At 31.9% G+C, this 20,664-nt stretch overlaps 1 protein-coding gene across 9 annotated transcripts in view; it reads left to right on the forward strand.

The window, feature by feature from the left end:
- The window catches only part of sick (sickie), a 254,751-nt gene that overhangs the window by 146,410 nt on the left and 87,677 nt on the right, over window positions 1-20,664 (forward strand). For 3 of the 9 annotated variants that reach the window (XM_085192441.1, XM_085192448.1, XM_085192449.1), the window contains 12 exons: window positions 600-737; window positions 1,603-1,656; window positions 2,132-2,306; window positions 2,706-2,798; window positions 3,330-3,474; window positions 5,105-5,218; window positions 5,671-5,847; window positions 6,300-6,326; window positions 6,783-6,889; window positions 7,137-7,265; window positions 7,831-7,913; window positions 8,238-8,312. In XM_085192441.1, the coding sequence (XP_085048567.1) occupies window positions 600-737; window positions 1,603-1,656; window positions 2,132-2,306; window positions 2,706-2,798; window positions 3,330-3,474; window positions 5,105-5,218; window positions 5,671-5,847; window positions 6,300-6,326; window positions 6,783-6,889; window positions 7,137-7,265; window positions 7,831-7,913; window positions 8,238-8,312 (1,317 nt within the window). The remainder of the gene's footprint in view (window positions 1-599; window positions 738-1,602; window positions 1,657-2,131; window positions 2,307-2,705; window positions 2,799-3,329; window positions 3,475-5,104; window positions 5,219-5,670; window positions 5,848-6,299; window positions 6,327-6,782; window positions 6,890-7,136; window positions 7,266-7,830; window positions 7,914-8,237; window positions 8,313-20,664) is intronic. The other 6 variants (XM_085192443.1, XM_085192442.1, XM_085192444.1 and 3 more) reach the window with 6 other exon arrangements.

Genomic DNA, 20,664 nt, shown 5'->3' on the forward strand with positions numbered 1-20,664 from the left:
GGATAAAGCGTGAAGCTAAAATTTACAAAAGAACTAAAAAAAACATTTGCTTCATCAACAACCACTGTTCCATTAGGACTACTATAGTTGTAAATACTACAATATTGTTATATTAAACTATACTTATGTAATGATTTTATATAAATAGTTTTTATATTTACGATAATTTGTTATAGAAAAATGTAAATCAACCTCTTTGTTTAATAAAAAGATATATTTGAAAATTTATACATAGAACTAGCGCGACGCTTGATGTGTTGAAAATTCTGATGCGCATTATTAGATTTGGAGCTGAAGAGGAAAGTGGTCCTCTAGAACAAAATATTGTATTATAATTTAAGATATACATTGTACAAGCCTAATGGTATCTAGCCTTGGAAGAAGTATAAGTTCTGTAAAAGTCCTGAGATATAAATTGTGCAAGCCTAATTGTATCTAGCCCTGGAAGAAGTATAAGTTCTGTAAAAGTCCTGAGATATAAATTGTACAAGCCTAATGGTATTTAGCCCTGGAAGAAATATAAGTTCTGTGAAAGCCTCGAGGTGTTTGATTTCTTTACAATAGAGACACATTTTTAAAGGTTTCTTGATTTATTACAGAATCAACCGGCACCAGCTCCACCGAGTCCATCGCACAGCAGAAAAGGTGAACGTCGAACTGGCCACCATTCTCCACAGCATCATAAAAGAGAGAAATTGACTGCTGCACAGCAACTTGGCATCGCTCCACATCCTCAGGTACCTACTCATAATGTCCCAATTTATTATAATTGGAATGCCCATTTTTCATTTATTACAAAAAACTCAGCTTCATTATATATCCCGCACGCAGCAGGTTATGCAGAGGGAACATAGTGTTAAAACAGTCCGTTCTCCACTTTTCGCTGTATTTGTCCGTTTTGCCTCGACACTAGAGCGAAGATATAGAAATATAAATTTAAATAAATATTTTATTTTCTGGATTGGGAATCGAACATGCAACCAGTCGCGGTTACAGTCATACCCTTATACCGCTACGCCACTACCTCTATTTACTCATATAATTCAAATCCACATTTTTCACTGATTCCTATAGTAATGTATTCTAAACATGATGCATTATCATCATTTTTGTTTTGTTTGAGCATGTGTTGCCATTTCCATCAATACTTTTTTTGCTCATTCATGCAGAAGGCTTTGTACGCGCACTAGAATTTCTAGCATTGTCATTTACATAGAATACCTACTACACTAGTTGCGTAACTAAAAGCACACGTTCTTTATAAGTAAATGGGAAATGTGACAGCTAAATGCTACCCCGAGTGATAATAATTATTTAGTAAGTTACTTAAATAGCTTTGTCCTACTAAAGCATTTTACGTCGTCTATGTAAATTTGGCAAAAGTAATTTTTAAAACACCTAAAAACACTGCGGAGTTGATTTTCGCCGGAATTTTTCATAAGTGGGGAACGAAAGTGTTTTAATGGGGACGGAGTGTCATAACATTAGGTTACCAGGTTCCCTCTACCTACCCTACTATGCGCGGGATACAGCGTGAACTTAAATGTAATTTTAATATAGTGAAGTTATGAATAATTTTAAACTCGTTTTACTCTGTTCCAGTACCCTGCTCCAAATCCATCCAGTCAGCATGCTTCACGGAGTGGCGGCTCTCAGGTATGAGAAAGCGTTTGCAAGTCATTATTTTAAAAAACTTTTCATATTTAAATTGGCTTTTTTAAATTCTACCATATATTGTAACTTCATAAAAATATAATTCATAAAATTTTGTAATGTATATTGGTTCCTGTAAACAGTCACAGGTATTTTACAAACATAAAATTTCGATTTATAGTAAACTACTGATAATACAGAGACCAGACGTGGATAAAGGCAAAAGCGTGTAACTGTGATTACGACAGGTTGTGGGTTCGATTCCCATTCCAGGAAATGAAATTTCCATTTATTCGCTCTTGTGGCAAACGTCGTGTTGAAATCCGTTACTCATCACGCAATGTCTTCAGAACTGGCTGGAAAATGGGAACGATACTGTCGTAATGTGTTCCCAGGTTCCCCTTCCCTATTATGTTAGGGATACAGAGTGCACCTAAGAAAAACTACTGTAAATAATTTATCATACCTTTGCCTTTAGTTACAATCGCCGAGTGGGCCGTCTTCACGTCCGTCAAGTGTGTCAAGCGGTGGGAACGGCAGCACGTGCTCTAATAAAGCTAAAGTGCCTCAGAGCTTTGGTTACGTGAAGAGACAAAATGGCGGGCAACCACCACCGCCGCCACCAGCAAACGGCCCACCACAGCATGGTCATGGTAAGCATTGAATGTATTAATTTTTTTTTTATTTAGTTAGTTTTTGTTTATAATTGTTTGATCATTTTGGTTGCCAAAAGACTAATAGAATAAAAAGATATTATAAGATATGTATTCTTTTTGTTGCATTTTATATAAATAGGGAAAAACCTATACCGGTTTACCGTAGCCCTACAATTACGAGTTTTGACAAGGAGTTTCACACAGGACAGCTTTCACGACAAATATAGGAAAAGATTCGGAAAATTTTTATTTATTCTTATATTATAGTTACTATTACTGTTACTGTTTACCTAAAATCTTGAAATTGATACGGAACCCTCAGTGGGCGATTCCGATTCGTACATGACACCGGTCAAGTTCAATGTTTATTTACTTATTATTTTTTGCTTGTTACAGCTGGACGAACCGCTCAAGTTTCAGCAGTGCCAAGAACTAAAGTTAAAGTATCGGGAGGAACACAGACCTGTACTCAAGACTTACAAATTCACAGTAAGAATTAATACTGATGATTCTTACTGTTACTTTATTATTATATAATAAAATTATACAATTAACATTTATATAATATGCCTCCACAATTCGGCAGAAAGTGGGGAACGGACTGTCTTAACAGTAGTTTCCCTCTGCCTACCCTGATGTGTGCGGGATACAGCGTGAAGCTGATTTATTTGATTTATTTTATTTACCTATATAAGGTTGTGGATTTTCACTGATTTGTGTTAATATGTTCTAATAATGTAGTGTTAGAATTTTTACAGTATTTTTGATATGTAGCTTATCTTACTTGGGAAAAAGCCTATATAAATGCTTACATTAAGGAGAAATAAAATTTATTATGTTATGTTTTTTTTTGCTTCGCATTGTATTCCGCATACAGTGTGACTAGTGTGGAGTGGTGGAACTTAACGCCGCGTTCTCTCTTTTTATTAGAGCGAAAAAGGGAAAAACGCAAAACCCGAATAGAAATCGAAATCACAACCGTTCCAAATGGGATACCTCAAAGTTCCCTTTTTTTTTCAGAAAACGGTATCGGCCCGAAGTCGTATTCCCTGGGTGGCACCGCCGCCGCCCAGCTCTCAGCATCAGTACGGGAAAGGTTACTGGGCTCACAATCACTTCCTAAGCCTGGCACGCACGAATTTGCCGCTTTGTTTCATCATCATAGGTTCGCTGGATTATATTATCTGTATCGTAGTATTCTCATTTTAACATTTCTTTTAAAAAATCGATTCGCTTTTTTTTAGAGATATATTAATTTAGATGGAAATTTATTTTTTAATTTTTTTTTGTGTTTATTTAAAAAAAAAAGTTGAATTTCGTGTTTCGATCCTATCTTTTTTTCATGATCATGCAAATCTCATTATTTTAAAATTAAATTATTAAAATGAATTTGCAAATTTCAATAAAATATATTTTCCGTGCTTTCTCCATAGTATTTATTTAGAAACTTAATGAGAATTCAATTGGACCTTATATTGTTTGCATGTTGAAATTTATTTAAAACTTTAGTAACATAATTATAATTAAATGTAATGTAATAATTAATTTGTTATTTTCTATTTATTGTTCTATGGGTAGGCAAATGTTTATTCTATTCTTTTTCTTTACTTTCACTTGCACTGCGCATTTTAAAGGCATTGCATGTTGGTGGAATGCTATCTAATCTTTTGTGTGACCACATAAATATTTTAGTAACATAAATTATACGTAAATACGTATGTTACATAATATTCACTCGGCCTTCGATTTCTGTGTTGGGTGGCGGAACTCAACTCCGCGTTTTGTCATCTTAGGAAAAATTTAAAAAATCATAAATCCGAATGAAAATCGAAAGCAGGGCCGTTTTCATCAAATCGTTTTTTCTAATTGGTCGTCTCAAAATTAATTTTAGTTTCAGTAAACAGTATTGGCCCGAAGTCCTATTCAATTAGTAACAAATATACCTTTATAATAAATAGTTTAAATACTGTTATACATTTCTTATATAAAACAAGTCTTAAATAGGAATTAATTTTATTGTTTGTGCATCTCGTGTGACATCATCACTTCGAGACCAGATCACATAGCTTAAGAGCCGCCAGTAATTAATGATTGTGTCAAACTCATATATAGTGTAAACAGAGCCGTACTCTGCACTTTAATTATGTGAATAAAAGAAAAAAATATATTTATTAATAAAAATACCAGATAAATATGTCATTATTTTATATTTTTTAATTTAATTCTGATACTTTAACTGTAAATATTTTACAAAAATATATATTTTTTAAATATATCTATACATTTATTCGAAACGCATTATTTTTTAAATGGAATGCAAAGTGGAGAATGGAGAAACGCAACTACATTATATACTCAATTTTCTATGCTGTTTGCCTGTTTGCTTATGAAATATGTAAATATATATCTAAGCATCAATTATAAAAATATAATGTTTGTATGTTGCATCGATGCGTTAATTAAATTCATTTATTAATGACTAACTACGTATCTGTAGCCTGTTAAATTTAAACGACGTCTTGTCATTTTCAGTATACTCGTAGGTTTAATGTAGAATAGTGCTTTTATAATTTCGAAATATTTAGTTTATATTAAAAACGAAATATGTAATTCCATTTTTATAGTAAAATTTTAAATTTGCATGTTTACATTTATTATCTATACAAGCTGTTGACATGACCACAAACAGTCTTATCATTCTTATGTTTATTTAGATATAAAATTTGTGGGTAAGTCAGGATCAGTTCAAATTCGGTTATCGTAGCGATCGTTAGTTTCAAGTGTATTTCTTGCAGGGCAACCCCAAGAGGTGGTATGAAAATTAGCGATGGAAGCCTTTCTGATACCCAAACGTATTCAGAAGTAAAATCCGACTATGGAATACCTTACGCACCGTGGTTGAGACACAGGTAAATTAATTGTATATTAATAAGAATGCGAGTTGATTGAATAACCCCCCATATTTATATGTTAAATTGTTTGTAGCATCTTCAATCATTCATCCCCCCCAGGTGTGCATTTTGTGTGCATTTTTATTGAGGTGACACAAAGTGTTTCACTATCATGCTTTCGCAGTCCTTTCCAGCCAGTTGTAGCTAGAGATATACTACTTACTATTAAAAAAAAAATTTTTTTTTGCATTAGTTAAATATCTGTTATTTGAATAAACAAAGTCGATATCACAGATAAATAAATTTATTTATAATAAGCTTCTTTGGTAAACATGAGCTCTAAGATAGAGTTGTTTAAATTTAAATATTAATTAAGTAAAATAAAATCGACATTTCAATCTCTAGCTACACCCAATCATATACAAGTAAACATAGGTACAACTGGTCGCATGTGTTGTATCGCATTTCAGCAACACGTACTCGGCGAGCGGGCGCCTCTCGGAGGGCGAGTCCATGGAGTCTCTCACGTCGCTCCACTCCGCGCAACACACCTCCCCTAACTCCCACCGCAGCTCCCTCACACACAATAAGCTCATCCTGCACCGTGACGCACAGACCTCCCGGCTCAACAGAAGCAACAGTATTAGGTAGGTACAACACTGGTTGTGGCGTAGCTTACTGTTGATTAGGTCCCCATTGAAATTTTGTATATAATAATAAAATTAAATAAAAGAAAGATTTCATATAACATGTTATTATATTACTAGCTAAATTTTCGTAATTTTGTATAACAAATAACTACAAAAAAGAAGAATTAAAATTTTAAAACGGTAAAACGGTCCTTGATTAATATATATGAAACATTAAAAAATATAAATGGGTAACTAAAATATAGTTAATTTTGAGTGTAGGTTCATATCCAAATGTGAGCTACGCCACTTCCATTACCATATTCATCATCAAATCGATTCCGTTATTTATTTATGTAGAATACTATCACTATGCTTTAAAGCTCTTCCTCCCTCATGCATATATGTAAGTAACATATAACCTATTATATGTAAATATTTGATATTATAATATTTTAATTAATTTTTAGCTATCTCAGAGATAGGACGTTCCCAAGGTATGCCACAAGGTTGACAAATATATGTATTGGCTTCAAAGTGGGCACGCTTCATTAACTGTTGCATGTAGGACAGTGGGCACGGCTTACTTAAAATATATCGAATTTGTCGTTAAAAATATATATTCGCTATTCATTATTTTGCAATGACGAAGGAGAGAAATCATTAAAATGATTATAATTATAGTTTATCATTAAAATTGATATCAACCATAAAATAACTTATTATTTGCAATTGTAATAATTATTAGGCTATTTTACGTTTTGAATATTATTTGCTTACGTCATTATTGCAAATTGTACAGTGTACGCTAAATGTTGATTATACCGTATAATAAATTTGGCTATCGTCTATTATATGAGTTAGGCTTCGTTATACGTATTGTATATTATATTATAAAAATGGTTTATATGTAGCTTATCTTTGTTTCATTACTAAGAATACATTGATTCCAGGTCTACGAAATCAGAGAAACTGTACCCGTCGATGCTGCAGAGATCTTCAGAGAGTGATTATGAGCCGTATTATTGTTTGCCGGTGCAGTACGGACCAGCAGGACAAGGTACGAATTTAATATTTTAGTTTTGTATTATTGTATTAAATAAAATAGAAAAAAGAGGTTATTTTTTGTTATTTTTACTTGTAGAACGTAGATATCCTTTAAAGGCTTATAACAAATTATATAATTTTGCAAATGTACCTTCCATAATTTTACAAAATTAATGAATAAACAGAAACTAGTAGTTTAGTTAATCCATTTGCATTAAATAAATTAAATAATTAATTTATACAAATAATTTTCAAAACAGGTCTGAACTACGGTGTATCGGAGCCACCGTCCCCGTCTCCGCGGTCGGCGTTGAGCCCCACGCACCAGCCCGGCAACGTGATGCACACGCCGCGCCACTCTCATCACTATCCTAAGAAAAATGATGAAGGTAGGATTATGATATAAAATAATATGCTTAGGAGTTCTTATTATGATGAATCCTATACAATTATGAAGTAATAAGCTAAAGCCTTATAAGGAAAGCGGAAATACTTTTCTAAATAATAATGGCGGTACAGTCACATATCAAAATTATTGATGCAAGTCATGTTAGTCTTATTAGGCTTTTAAACTATAATGTTTAGCTGTAAATTAAATAGAACTGCTTTTACTAGTACTGTTTATGTTATTTAAATTATTATTATAATTATATGACAAATATTAACATAAAGATTTTCTTACATTTTCCAAAGCATCTTCAATTAATTATAATATTTACATACAAAAGGTCAATAAATTATTGTAGGTTCTCTAATATACACTAACATAATGAAACGTACAATTAAAACTAAATATAAAAAAACACCAATATATAAATGCATCTATTAAAAGTCTTTATTACTTAATAAATATTTTACATAAATATTAATGAATCAATAAAGTCATGTGTCTATACTTTATTAATATTATATACTTTAAGTAGGTTACAAGTTAATTTCTTTCTTGTTTTCTAGTTCACGGTTCAACAGCGTCGTTGGTATCGACGGCGTCATCGCTAGCAGCTGGCGCCGGATCCGACGAGAGACAGGCACACGAGGTAAGTAGATGTAGATATTAAATTTGAATTAAATTTTTACTTAATTAATAAATTAAAATCTGTTGTGAAAGTTAATGGATTCAATTGTGGCTTTTTGTTTCTATGCAATGCTTTTTTTTTAAATAATATTCCATTTATTTTCTTTTAAATAAAGTCCTTCTTCTACTTTATTAATATATAGCTATTTATAAAGCTTCTTTATTCTTTGTAAATTTTCCTATCGAAAGGTGTAAAAAAGAAATAAAATCCATAATTTATTATTGACATAAAATTAATTACATATAAAAATTATAAATAAATATTTAAATTAACGTTACGGTTTAGGTGCGAAAGCTCAGACGAGAACTGGCGGATGCAAAGGAAAAGGTGCACACACTGACAACCCAGCTGACCACTAACGTGAGTACTTTCTAGTAATAATTTAGAAGGTTTCTACTATTACTGTCTACATATTTGTATTATATGAATTTGTTATTATATATTTCTAGGTATACCTTTAAGATTTTTATTGTTTATAGAAAATAAATAATTATATTTATTTGTAACATAGGTAAATAGTTTTTTTTTCAAATGCTAGTCTCAGTCGATTATAATATGATGTATATTTAAAATATAAATTAAAAAGTAATATCCAGCATCCAAATTTAAGCAAGATTCAATTACGATAATTAACTATTATTAATAAATTAATTTTTAACAAAAAGAAAAACCGACCGACCGAAATGAAAAATAATTTTACAAAGATTTTGTAATTTCGAAGTAGTGATTATGAGGTAACAAACTTCCTTAAAGGTAAAAATTCCTTTTCTTACAGAAGTCTGTTAAAAAATGTAATTGCACATTCCGCCGAATACCTAACGTAACTCAACACCGCGCTTTGTCTTGGCACCAGAGTGAAGAAATTAAAATATAAATCTAAATAAATATTTAGTTTCCTCGAGTGGAAATCGAAAGCACAACCTGTAGATTTTACAGACAAGCTTATATCACTGTCTTTTAATAAAAATGAATATTTTTATTAACACCTTTCCTATAATTTATTTATTTGAATTCTAATGAATTCGACGGCACATTGACCTATAAAAAACCGTATAAATAGTAAATAAAAACCCGTTGACTAAGATCACATTACTAATAGGGAGCGATAAACACCGTTGCTTCTATAAACAACGGAACATTATACGTTTTCGATAACAAATTATTAATATGTAGTCATGTTTACAAAATGTAATGGACAGACAGATGTTTTACGTGTCATCTAATAATATTTCTGATAAAGAAGCGAGCGCAGCTTTCTAGTAACTTCCTATAAATTAAATCATATGTTTTTTTTTATCAGCTTCACGCTGTATCCCGCACACAGCAGGGTAGGCAGAGGGAACCTAGTGTTAAGACACTCCGTTCCCCACGTTCATGGCTTTGAGTGTTGAGTAGCAGAACTCAACGCCGAGCTTTTGCCTCGACACCAGAACGAAGAAATGGAAGTATAAACGTAAATAAATATTTCACTTCCTTGAGTGGGGACCGAACCCACTACCGTCGCGTTACCGCCAATGCGCTACGACGGCCTCAAGTCATATGATTAAAATATAATCGGAATAAAATTCGTTTATATAAGTTATTTTTGCATCCAATAAAAATATTGTTTATGTATGAAGTTTTATATTATTCAGGGGGAGCAGGTTCGAATTTCGTTTGTGATTAGTGTAATGAGAATAATGTAAAGTTTCTAGATTTTTTTAGTTACTTTAAGCTACAAGCTTTGATAGCCTGTGCCTTTCTTTTTCCTGCGTTTTTTTATTAACCTGGTATTCGTAAAGTGTGAAGTTAACATAATCGGCCTATCATCGCTCGTGTCAATATTCAGGGTGGTTGGTTGGAGTTGGTTATCCAATATCCTTATTACCTCCTCATCTCTATAGGAAATGGCAATTTTGATGTGGTGGTTCGCTATATCAGTCACGGAACCTTCATTATATTAACCTGGAGAAAAAACCCGCTGATAGCATGCTCCTCGGAGTCAGAGGAGCGTGCCTGCTGTAGAGTGCTCTTGATGACCTTAGTTTGAATCATCACTACCGACCGATACCGATACCTCTCTTATAATGACGTAAATGACATTAGAATAAAAATAATTTAAAAGATATCGCCCTGGAGTTGAAGCATATTACATACATTTTCTTATCACAATCGATCTAAAAATACAATTTCTCATACATTACACCGTTGTTAAAGTTCATCATCAAGTTCATCACGAAAACCCAATTACATATAGAAGAGATGAACTGTCTCTAGATCAGATACAGCATGTTATGGGTTCGAGTCACACGGCCGAGTGCGGTCGCGCCATATCGGGTGGTAGGAATGTGTGGCAACAGCTAGCACTGTCTTTGACCTGACTGAAAATTATTTATGGGGAATGTACATGGGTTTTTATATATTTTTTTTATTGGGTTATGATATTTTTTAATGATTTTGTAATTTTTTGTGATATTTATGATAACGTTTGGTTTGTAAAGTCTAAATACTGAAATCGTACGATGAATGTTCAAAAATTTGTTGAATATCTTAGTTTGTTATGTTTTAATGGCGTGGACGATGAAACCCCATAAAAAGTATAGTATTAATGTAAAGATGAAAGAAATAATTATATTTATAATTATAATAATATATTACTTTAGATTTTGTTTGCCTCTGATTCTAACAAAAACGTACTTTTATTGCTTAAAGCTAAACTTTAATGGAAAGTGTATTAAAAGATTTTACCACGTTTGTAAAAACTAGTATGTAGTACTTACTCGAAAATACATTTCAAATTAAAACTGTTATTAACTAGATTAGCTAACCATTTTTCTTCATCGAGATATCAATTATTATACATTTATCTTTATTTATTAATCTAGCCTTATTTTAATAATAATTTTCTTCCGTATACGAAGAATTTCATGCAAAAGAGTACATTTGAATAATTATCTGTAATAGCGAAGTGTAAAAGCCGCTTAGCGTTTGCGGTGTGATAAAACAAAATGCTTTTCCTTACTCAGAAATAATGCATACAGCGGTACCATTCTCTGGCGCTTTTCTGAATTCCGCCATAAATAATTTTTAATCTGGCATTTTTCGCATTTTCCGCATTTCATAAAAAAGTTTAAAGTATTTTAAAGTGCACATATTTTTCGTAAAAGTACATAGCTATGTTAAAATTTAACTTGCATACTTAATTTATATTTTTATAGTCTTGAAATGTTGGGAAATTTATAGCTTTTATAAAAAAATCTGTTCACATGCAACTTAAATTTATGTATCGCTCTATTCATTTAGAAATTCGATATTGCCATGTTCATGGCGTATAAATAAATGATAATGTTACAGCTATTATAGATACTACGTGGATTTTTGAATAAAAATAATATTAAACCAGCTTAGGCGGAGAGAACCTAGTGTTAAAACACTCCGTCCCCCAATTTCCATTGAACTTTTCGTGGCATTGTGTGTTGAGTGGCGTATGCCAGAGCCAGAGCGAAGAATTTAAAAAAAATAATTGAATTCCTCAAGTGTAATTTTTGAATTAAATAAGCATTTGGAAATTCCGATTTTGTACTAAACTCATAAAAATAAACAGAACCAACGTGACAGTCTTTAATAAATCAATGCCCTAATCTTTAACGGGGAGACCGTAAAAACTCATGTTGAATGCGAAACCCTCGAGCTCGTAGTTTTTATCGTTTAGTCCTAATAACGTTTTGCTTTGAATTTGTTATATACGAGTATAGGGACTTTGAAACAAGTGGGTACTTTTATTGTTGAGTTTAAATTAACTATTTTTGTCAGTAGGGTGGATTATAGAAATTATAATAATTTGTTTTTACATAATAATATAATATCTTTTTTATTTTTGAGATTTATCCGAATAAATAAAAATATATAAAGATATTTTAGATCGTACCATCATTTTTATTGAACATTTTGATTATTTTAAACTCATCTAAGAAAGAAACATTTCCTACTAATGCATAAAGAATTCCAATCATGCATCACGGAACAGCAAATGACGTTCAATTAGACCTTGATTATTCTTTTATACCGTCATATTACTTTACTAGGACACAGGTAAAATGTAACTTTATCCATATCAGATACAAATATGGTAAATTAAGACTGTTGCCTATTACTATCCTATATATATTATTATAACTAACGTTTTGATGTTGCCGGTTCAGCTTCAAATCAGCTTTACGCTGTATCCCACAGAAAGCAAGGTAGGCAGAGGGAACCTAGTGTTAAGGCACTCCGTTCCCCACAACAGGACAGAATCAAAGTAATAAATTGATATTATATCATGACGGAATGAAACAGTTCCTAATTGTTAGGACGTGCGGTAGTCTACGTAGCGGGGCGTAGGTTGGAACTTGAAATATACTGAATGATTGATTTTAAATCTTATTTTAATTTCTCAGTTCTGGTAAAATGAATCCCTCTAACTTAATAACACCAGTCGTCGCACAGGGTTTAAGCGTTCGACTGTGAACGGGATAGATTGTAGGTTCGATTCCCACTCGACAAAATTAAATATTTAATATTTTTATTTCCTCGATCTGGTAACGATGTAAAAGTACAACGTTGAGTTCCACTACTGACACGCAATGCTTCTAGAATTTTGGTTCTCTCTGCCCACCCACAAAATAATTTTAGGATTTCTTAGGAAAGATTAAAAAACAAGCCTTATACATATACGGAAATTTACGAAATAATGTAAAACTTAAAAAAGATCATTTTCTGTAAACTATATAATATATCTTTATTTATAATTGACAAAATGTTTATTGATTTCATTAACGTATACATCCCTTTGTCTCCATCCCAAACAAAAGACAAAGAAGTGCACTTTTCAATAATATTAGCCGGTGTTGTTTTTGTACGTCTAAGTAATTTACTGTAAAAGCAGTGCCGCCATAAATAATTCAACACCAGAACTAAGCGCGGACATCAATCGTTGTTCTTACGATACCATTCTATTTAGGACGTTATAAGGGCAATTTTAATATATTGTTTTTATTTTCTTTCTTTTTCTTAATTAGAGAAACCAATAGTACAAAAAAATATATAAAAGTTATTGATGTTTTTGGAATAATCGATCGATTGAAAGTTTTGTGACATAATTGGATTATAAAGCATTTTAAAACATGTTTTAGACCAATAAAAATCTAATCAGTAATGTCAACTAGGGGTAGAAAATGGGCCTTAAAAATTATTATAAATTAATTGGGGTAACTACGAGACTTATTTTTTTTTGCTTCCAATTATTTATTTATTTAATTCACAGTCATTAAGAACGGTGTTTAGCATCCCCATCCACATAAAAAAACTTAATATAAAACTTATAACTTAATGTATAACTTATTTACTATTGAGGTCTAACTATTTACTTATGTCTATGAATTAATTTATATAACCCGTCGTAGTATATTTTATTGAAGCAATCGTATAGGAGGTTTCCATCAATTAGGTTCAATGGCAATATAATTTACGTTTCGATTTCTAGTTCTTCTCGTTTAGGTCAAATATTGAATGTTATATACTACTTATATATATATTTAATTTTTTTATAGGTTGTGGTTACAAAATAGTAAATATTATATGAAGAAATTATTTATAATGATAACAATATGTGTCTCCTGCTTAAAGGGAAGAGAAGGGAAGGTGTTGGAACCTTCTATGTACATAATTTTAACACAAATACGTAATGTCCACAAATGTTCGGAAGGAAAGTCGATAATGGATTTAAGTAGCAGTACCTGTTTTCTCCGTTTACTATTCGAATTTAAAGATATGCAGTAAGCTGGAGTTTAACTGGTTCCTGTTTCCTAAGCCTAAAACCTAGCGTTAAGACACTTCGTTCCCATTAAGACACTTCCGTTCCCACATTCCGTCGAATTCTGGAGGCAGCACACCGTCCCTAAACTTACACTATATAATTATAATAATTGGTAGTGCACAAAAACAATATATCTTACTGGCTATATCTACATATATATCTATATGTAAATTCGTAAGTAGTTCCTACAACCTCAGAAGGAGCATGCGTTGGCAATAATCCAATGTTAACAAAGGGATACACTGTTAACACTTGCACCTTGAGTTAAATTTTACGAGCCGTAGTAATTTGCAGTGTTGGCACTTAAAAGTGAAGTTTATCAATCAGTAAGTTGACATCAATCTTTGTTTTATTAACCACCGATGTGAAAAAGAGGTGTTATAGGTTTGACGTGTCTGTCTGTCTGTCTATGTCTAGCTCCTGAATCAATGAAACTATTTAAGTTCCCTTTTTTTAATTGTAAGCCATTTCTGGTGGTTATGTTTTAGGAAAATCAAATTAGTAATTTAAGAGGTACAAGTGCTTTGAAAAGAAGTAGTAAATAAATATTTATGTAATATTTTTGGTTAGGCGTTTTTTTTGAATTTTTTTTGGCTATATTATTTGTCACTTAAATATTTAACATTAAACACCAAGGTCTTGGCTTTTATACTAAACTTTACTGAATAGATATTCTCTTTGTTATTGCGACATTTAAGAAACTTTTTATTAGAACCTTATTGCTAATTTTATTCTATTAAATTCTGTATACAGAGTGTTAAGATATTCAAGGCTTTACTACTGTTGCAATTACAAAAAATAAACACTAATTGTTTACACTATAACATTTTTAAAGCTGTCGTCATTTCTTTGTATTTTAGTATAAAAAATCTTAGGTTTTTATGTACGCCGCGTGCGCACTAAGAGACGTTATCACAAGTAGCTCGAACTCTTGCCCCATAAATCCTCAAAAGTGGACTCGCTTACGCAATAAGAACGATGCGACATTTTTTTATATTTTTTTTAACTTGGCTTTATTTTTTACATACTTATGTTAAGTTTTTTTACTAATTTTCCTTCTTGTTTTCAAAATATTATGATTTTGATATATTTTCAAAACTTTTCATAAAAAAAATCTTATACTCTAATACTATTTTTTTCGTACATTTGCAGTACATATTACTAAACTGTAAAGTTAATTTTGTAAACAACAATAACGATTCTATTAAAATTAAGAAGCAATATCAGTACAATGAATCAATGAATACAAATCTTACATTAAATCGAATACAATTTGTAACAAACTAAAGTTATGAAAGGTCCCGTCCCCCTCATATGGGCCCTATAGACCGTAACTTATGCTTTTGATCAGCGTTCACTCCGGGTTACTCAGGGTTCCGTGACTCAGTTGTATTTAGTAGTTCACTTCACTATCGTCGCGCCAACCAGTTTGTTTTGAATCTCGTAGACGGACGGACGTACGCGCGGTACTCTACCTTCGTATCGAAGATATCGAATTATATAAACATACATATTATATAAATATACATAGTAAAACTTTTAACGTGGATTTCATTGTGTTGAGTGTAGTTCTGTGATGCGGAAGAGGTCAGCAGTGTCTCGTATAAACGTATTTGGTACTTATAAAGTGGTATAAGAAGGGCCCACTCCTGTTGCAAGTTATAGGAGTCTAACATGTTTGATTACAGTTTGTTTTGTTGCTAAGACATTTGTGTCATTGCTTATTATTTCGAATATTCGATTTTTTATTATAAATTTATTATTAATTAAGTTAATTTATTGAGAAATGTGAAAAATATGACTAGAAAACTTTGTTTTCGTACTAAAACTACTTACTTATCATAGCATTGTTTAATTATTATCAGTACACGAGTATGTTAAACTGATGTCATTCTAGATAAAATATTATTGAAATTACAGAAAAAATATCAAATATAACGTAGGGTTATCCATTAGCCGTGTTTTTCGACTGTGAAGGGCAGGTATTCGCATCCCCTTTTTTCTGACGTTTGTGGGACCTTTAGTCCTTTTTACGGGCAAAACTTATTCTACTGCCCCTTATTCTTTAATTTCATTGTTGTTCTGCCGGATTTTCGTCTTGTTACAAGGCCAGTTCCAAGTACTATTTATTTTTTTATATTTTTACTGCTACAAGATTTGAATTTACATGTATATTATACAAATCATTTAAAAATAATAAATTCAATTTTCGACTTTCTCACTAGATAATAGTACAATTGTATATTTCTCTTACTAAACTAATTGACAACTAGTGTACTTTCACATACGTTGATGAACCTACCATTCCCAACAACTATAGGGTGTCAAACAAATTAACGCAAACGTATTGGAAGCCAAGAAGCCCAGAAACTTGCTAATAACGAAAAACAAACTAAAAATAAACATCAAAGAAATCTGTTTATGGTTGCTTCTGGTTCAATTGGTGTCAAATGTTTGATATAAATTCTTTTGATGTGTTTTATAGTAGTAGGTGATAGGGCATCTAGCTAGTCGAAATTTTATTACGCTACTAGCAGCCGTTACGCGGCCTTGCCCGTGTACTAAATAAAAATTGAACAAAATATTTACATGGATTGTAGCCAATGTGGTATTTATTCTATATTACTGTAAAGTTTCATCAAAATCCGTTCAGTAATTTTTAAGTGAAATTAGAATAAACGTCCCTAATTTTCATATTTATGGTATCTCATGTCGAAATATTAAGCAATCTCTTTAATTACAGCCAGCGAGATTATCTGACGTAAACAGTTTATGAGCTTTCTCACATTTACTTTCTTTAGAATCCAACGTTTATTATGTGCATTAAAATACTGTGGAACTGTTATAATTTAATTAAATCTTCTTCACGCTCTAACCCGCACACAGCATGTTGGCAGAGGAAATCTAGAGTTAAGACACTCCGTTCTTCATTTTTCGGGACCTTGAATTCTGAAGTGAGGATCGAACCTACAACCATTCGCTCTTACAGTCACAACAGTGCCTCTGCACCACAACTGGCCTAACAATTAAAATTTGATGATGAATACATTAAAAAGTTGTTCTGGAAATAGATTATGTCAACGATGACCTTTTGTTGAGATCATTCAAAGTGCTGATAACATTTTTTCATATCTGGTTTATCGTGATTCGAGTCTACAATGCTCGAATAAAATAACAATGCTTCTAAGAAAATAATAGAATAGATTATTTTATTTGTATAGAAAACCAATACACTTTACAATATGAATGTTTCTATATAAATAATTGTAAAAATTAACTTCTACTACTTATACTTCTCTAAGTAAATGGTGGAATCATCAATGGGATTAATGGTAATTAAGACGTTTAAGAAGAAGAAAGTAAATTGGAGAGTATTAAAGATATTATAATAAACTAATTGTGAAACGTGTATATATAATAAACATGAGAAAGATTATATGTGATATAAATATGTATAAAAAACTTATTCACTTTTTCTTTTTTATCATATATATATGTAAATATGTCATACATATGTATGTATGTGTATATCTCTTTGTATATAATTCTTATTAAGACGCTGCAGTAAGTCGCATTAAGATCTTAGAATATTATATAAGAGTAGTGTCGTCATCTTGTCACCGTTGATGTCTTAAGTAAAATTAACAGGTTTTTCTTAAACGCTACAAAAATATATACATTTATAAATTATGTTTTCTATTAATAAGTATCCCTCATGAAGCAGGGTAGGTAGAGGGAACCTGGGAATCTAGTGTTAAAACACCTCGGTTCCCACTTTCCACCGAATTCTGGATACTTACGTGTTGAGTGTCGTAAGTAAAATTTACCAAATATTTTATGACTTAAGACAAGGCTACAAATATTGCACGTGGTCGTTCCAGATGAATATCATGAATAAATAGACTATGTAAATAGTAACCTACAATTTCATCATTTGGTCTATGTTTGTTCGCTCGTTGTTCGAATTATTCAAGAACATTATGTATGTATATACCCTTATCAATTAAACCAAGAATACCTGTAGAGCTTGATAACAGCTCCAGCGAGCTGTTATCTCTTATCACCAACATTAACTACTAAACACTCCTAGGTTATCAAATTATCATTCCTATTGTATATTCTTTTTATTTAGTTTATAATTGTCGTTTTGTTAATAGAGAAAATGTTATTAATTTAGTCGAGGCCGTCGTGGTGTAAGGGCACAAGGGTGTCACTGAAACGCGGTTGCGGGTTCGGTTTTCACTCGAGAAAATTAATTATTAGTTATTGATATTTTTATTTCTTAGCTCTGGCAACAAGACATGAGCTCAGCGTTGAGTCCCACCACTCAACACGTAACGCCTCGAAAAATTCGCCGAAAAATGGGGAACGGCGAGTTTTAACACTAGGTTCCTATTGCCTACCCATCTATATGTTTGAAATAGTTATTTTTACAAGTTTTGTTTTTATATAAACGATAGGAATATTCAGTATAAGTATAGCGTTTACTCGCAGTTAGAATACGCCATCTTCAATCAACCAAGCGCCTGTACAACGTTCTCAATTGAGGTTAATTTATACGGAGACGGAGAGATATGTAGCGAGCGCCCCTGTTGTCCAATAAGTTAAATGGCCTAGTGAATTTATATTACGTTTATAAATATTAAGAAATTATTTTAGATTTTTTTTTGATAGAAAATATTCATAGACGAGATAAAATTTTGAAGATGTTTTGAAACATTAATGTATTATATTGATTCGAAGATTTGGGGCCAGATGGGCCCTGGCGAGAGGGGCAATATGTGTGGGTTCGGTTTCTATTCGAGGATATGAAATGTTTAATATCTAGTGTCAAGACAAATCGCCGCGTTAATTTCCGCCACTTAACCCGCATTGCCTCCAGAATAAGACAGAAAGTGGAGAGCGCAGAGTTTTAACACTAGGAACCCCGTGTCCTGCTGTGATAAGAAAAAAAAACATATTGATTTACCATACTAACGTTTATTAGATGCTGCTTTTCTTGACTAATTGGACGTATTTGAACTAAAGTATACGACAACCAAATGACTATTATTTGTTCTAACGCCTACTGAACGACAAATTTACTTAAGACATTGTTACTTACGCGTTGCTACCACTGTAGTTTACGAGCAACCTTTCAAGTCTTAACCCTTTTGGGTGCAAATGAAAATAGCACGCTTGTTTACTGAACAAAGACAATGAACTCGTAAAAACTATATAAAACAAGAACTTCAGTTACTTTAGATTTCATAGCGACGTTTGTTTACACAGTGTTAAAGGTCGGGTCATACAACTGAGGTTTCTAGGATATGTAAATAAGAAATAAATTAAAATAAAGTCAGCTTCACGCCAGAGCGAGGAAATGAAAATATTATCTAACTAGCGGTCCGTCTGCGGCTTCGCCTGCGTAAACTACGTTATTATTAATTTCTGTTTCCATGAGTACCTACGTCCTATAAGTGACGTCCATGCAAAATTTGAGACTCCTAGCATTTGTAGTAACGAAGTTTCATACAAACTTTCAACCCCAAAAACACCCCCTTAGGAGTTGAATATTGCAAATTCCCGTCTTAGCGAGCACCTATGTCCTATAAATAACCTCCGTGCAAAATTTGAAACTTCTAGTTCTGGTAGGTTCTGAGATTTCGTGATGAGTAAGTGACCTTTCGATTAGAGATAAATAATAATTCATTCCCTGAGTGGGAAACGAACCCGTAACCGTTGCGTTACAGTCACACCCTTGTGCTCTTTCGCCGCGACGACCTCATAAATAAGAAATGTAGTAAATATTATATATAAAAGAGGAAATAAAAACACAGTTTCCGTTGACATTGGTAAAGTTTAATAAAAACATCCTCTATTCATCAATTATCTATAATATCGCGCTTGTATAACTCCGGAAAAACTCATAACCTAACGTTCTTGGTGTAACTTTCTAATCTTACCAATATTTAAAATAAAACACCTTGCGTGCACGAATGTACCAAACATATGGTATTTAGAACATTTTGTTAAATTTCATACAAATTCCATAATTTACGTAACGTTATTGAAATTGATATTTTATATTAGTTAACTTTTCAGAGATTTTTGATTTTTTTCTTGTTATTTTAATTGTCCAAGATATTTATTATTATATTCTATACTTTTAATAATAACATCTTGAAAATTCTGACGTTAAATAGTTTATTGTATTATATTATTTACCTCATATCATAGATTTTTTAAACAAGAACAAAAAAAAACTTATATACACCAATTTACCTATACATTACACAGAGTGTCTTGACACTAAGTTGACTTTGGGATGCTGCGTGAAACTGTTTTTTTTTGTATATTCTTACTCAATTGTAACTTATTATAGAGTCCATTACTAATATAACATGCATTGCAATGCAACGGGAATCACTTTCAGCTATTTGAAGCAATCAAATCTTGTATAGTTTTAACGTCCGCTATAGTTGTGATAGGTAGATGTTTTACGACAATCTATTATTAGAACATATCATACAGTCTAGCGGTTTATTAAGACAATGGCTGTGCAAATATTTCTTCTTATATTAGTATACTAGTGGACCCGAACGCGGCTACGCCCGCTTGAACTATATGAATATTTATTAAATATATTTATGAAATTATTTACAGTTTTCAATAGAGAGATGCGTTAAGCAAGCTCATTTTGGGTGACGTTTTCTAACAACAAACTTTGCAAATCGTTGCCTAGCAACGACGATTGTTATTAACATGGCGGAACAAATTGCATGTCAAATTAATAAGTATTTTAATATATTGGTATATATCGAAAATATTACAAATATGAGAAAAAAAAGTATCCTATGTTCATCCCGAGGCCCTCAAGTATCTCTATATGAGTAT

This window comes from Heliconius melpomene, chromosome 11, assembly GCF_056956725.1.
Source record: "Heliconius melpomene rosina isolate 202511_hmr_F chromosome 11, ASM5695672v1, whole genome shotgun sequence".
NCBI classification, from domain to species: Eukaryota; Metazoa; Arthropoda; class Insecta; order Lepidoptera; family Nymphalidae; genus Heliconius; species Heliconius melpomene.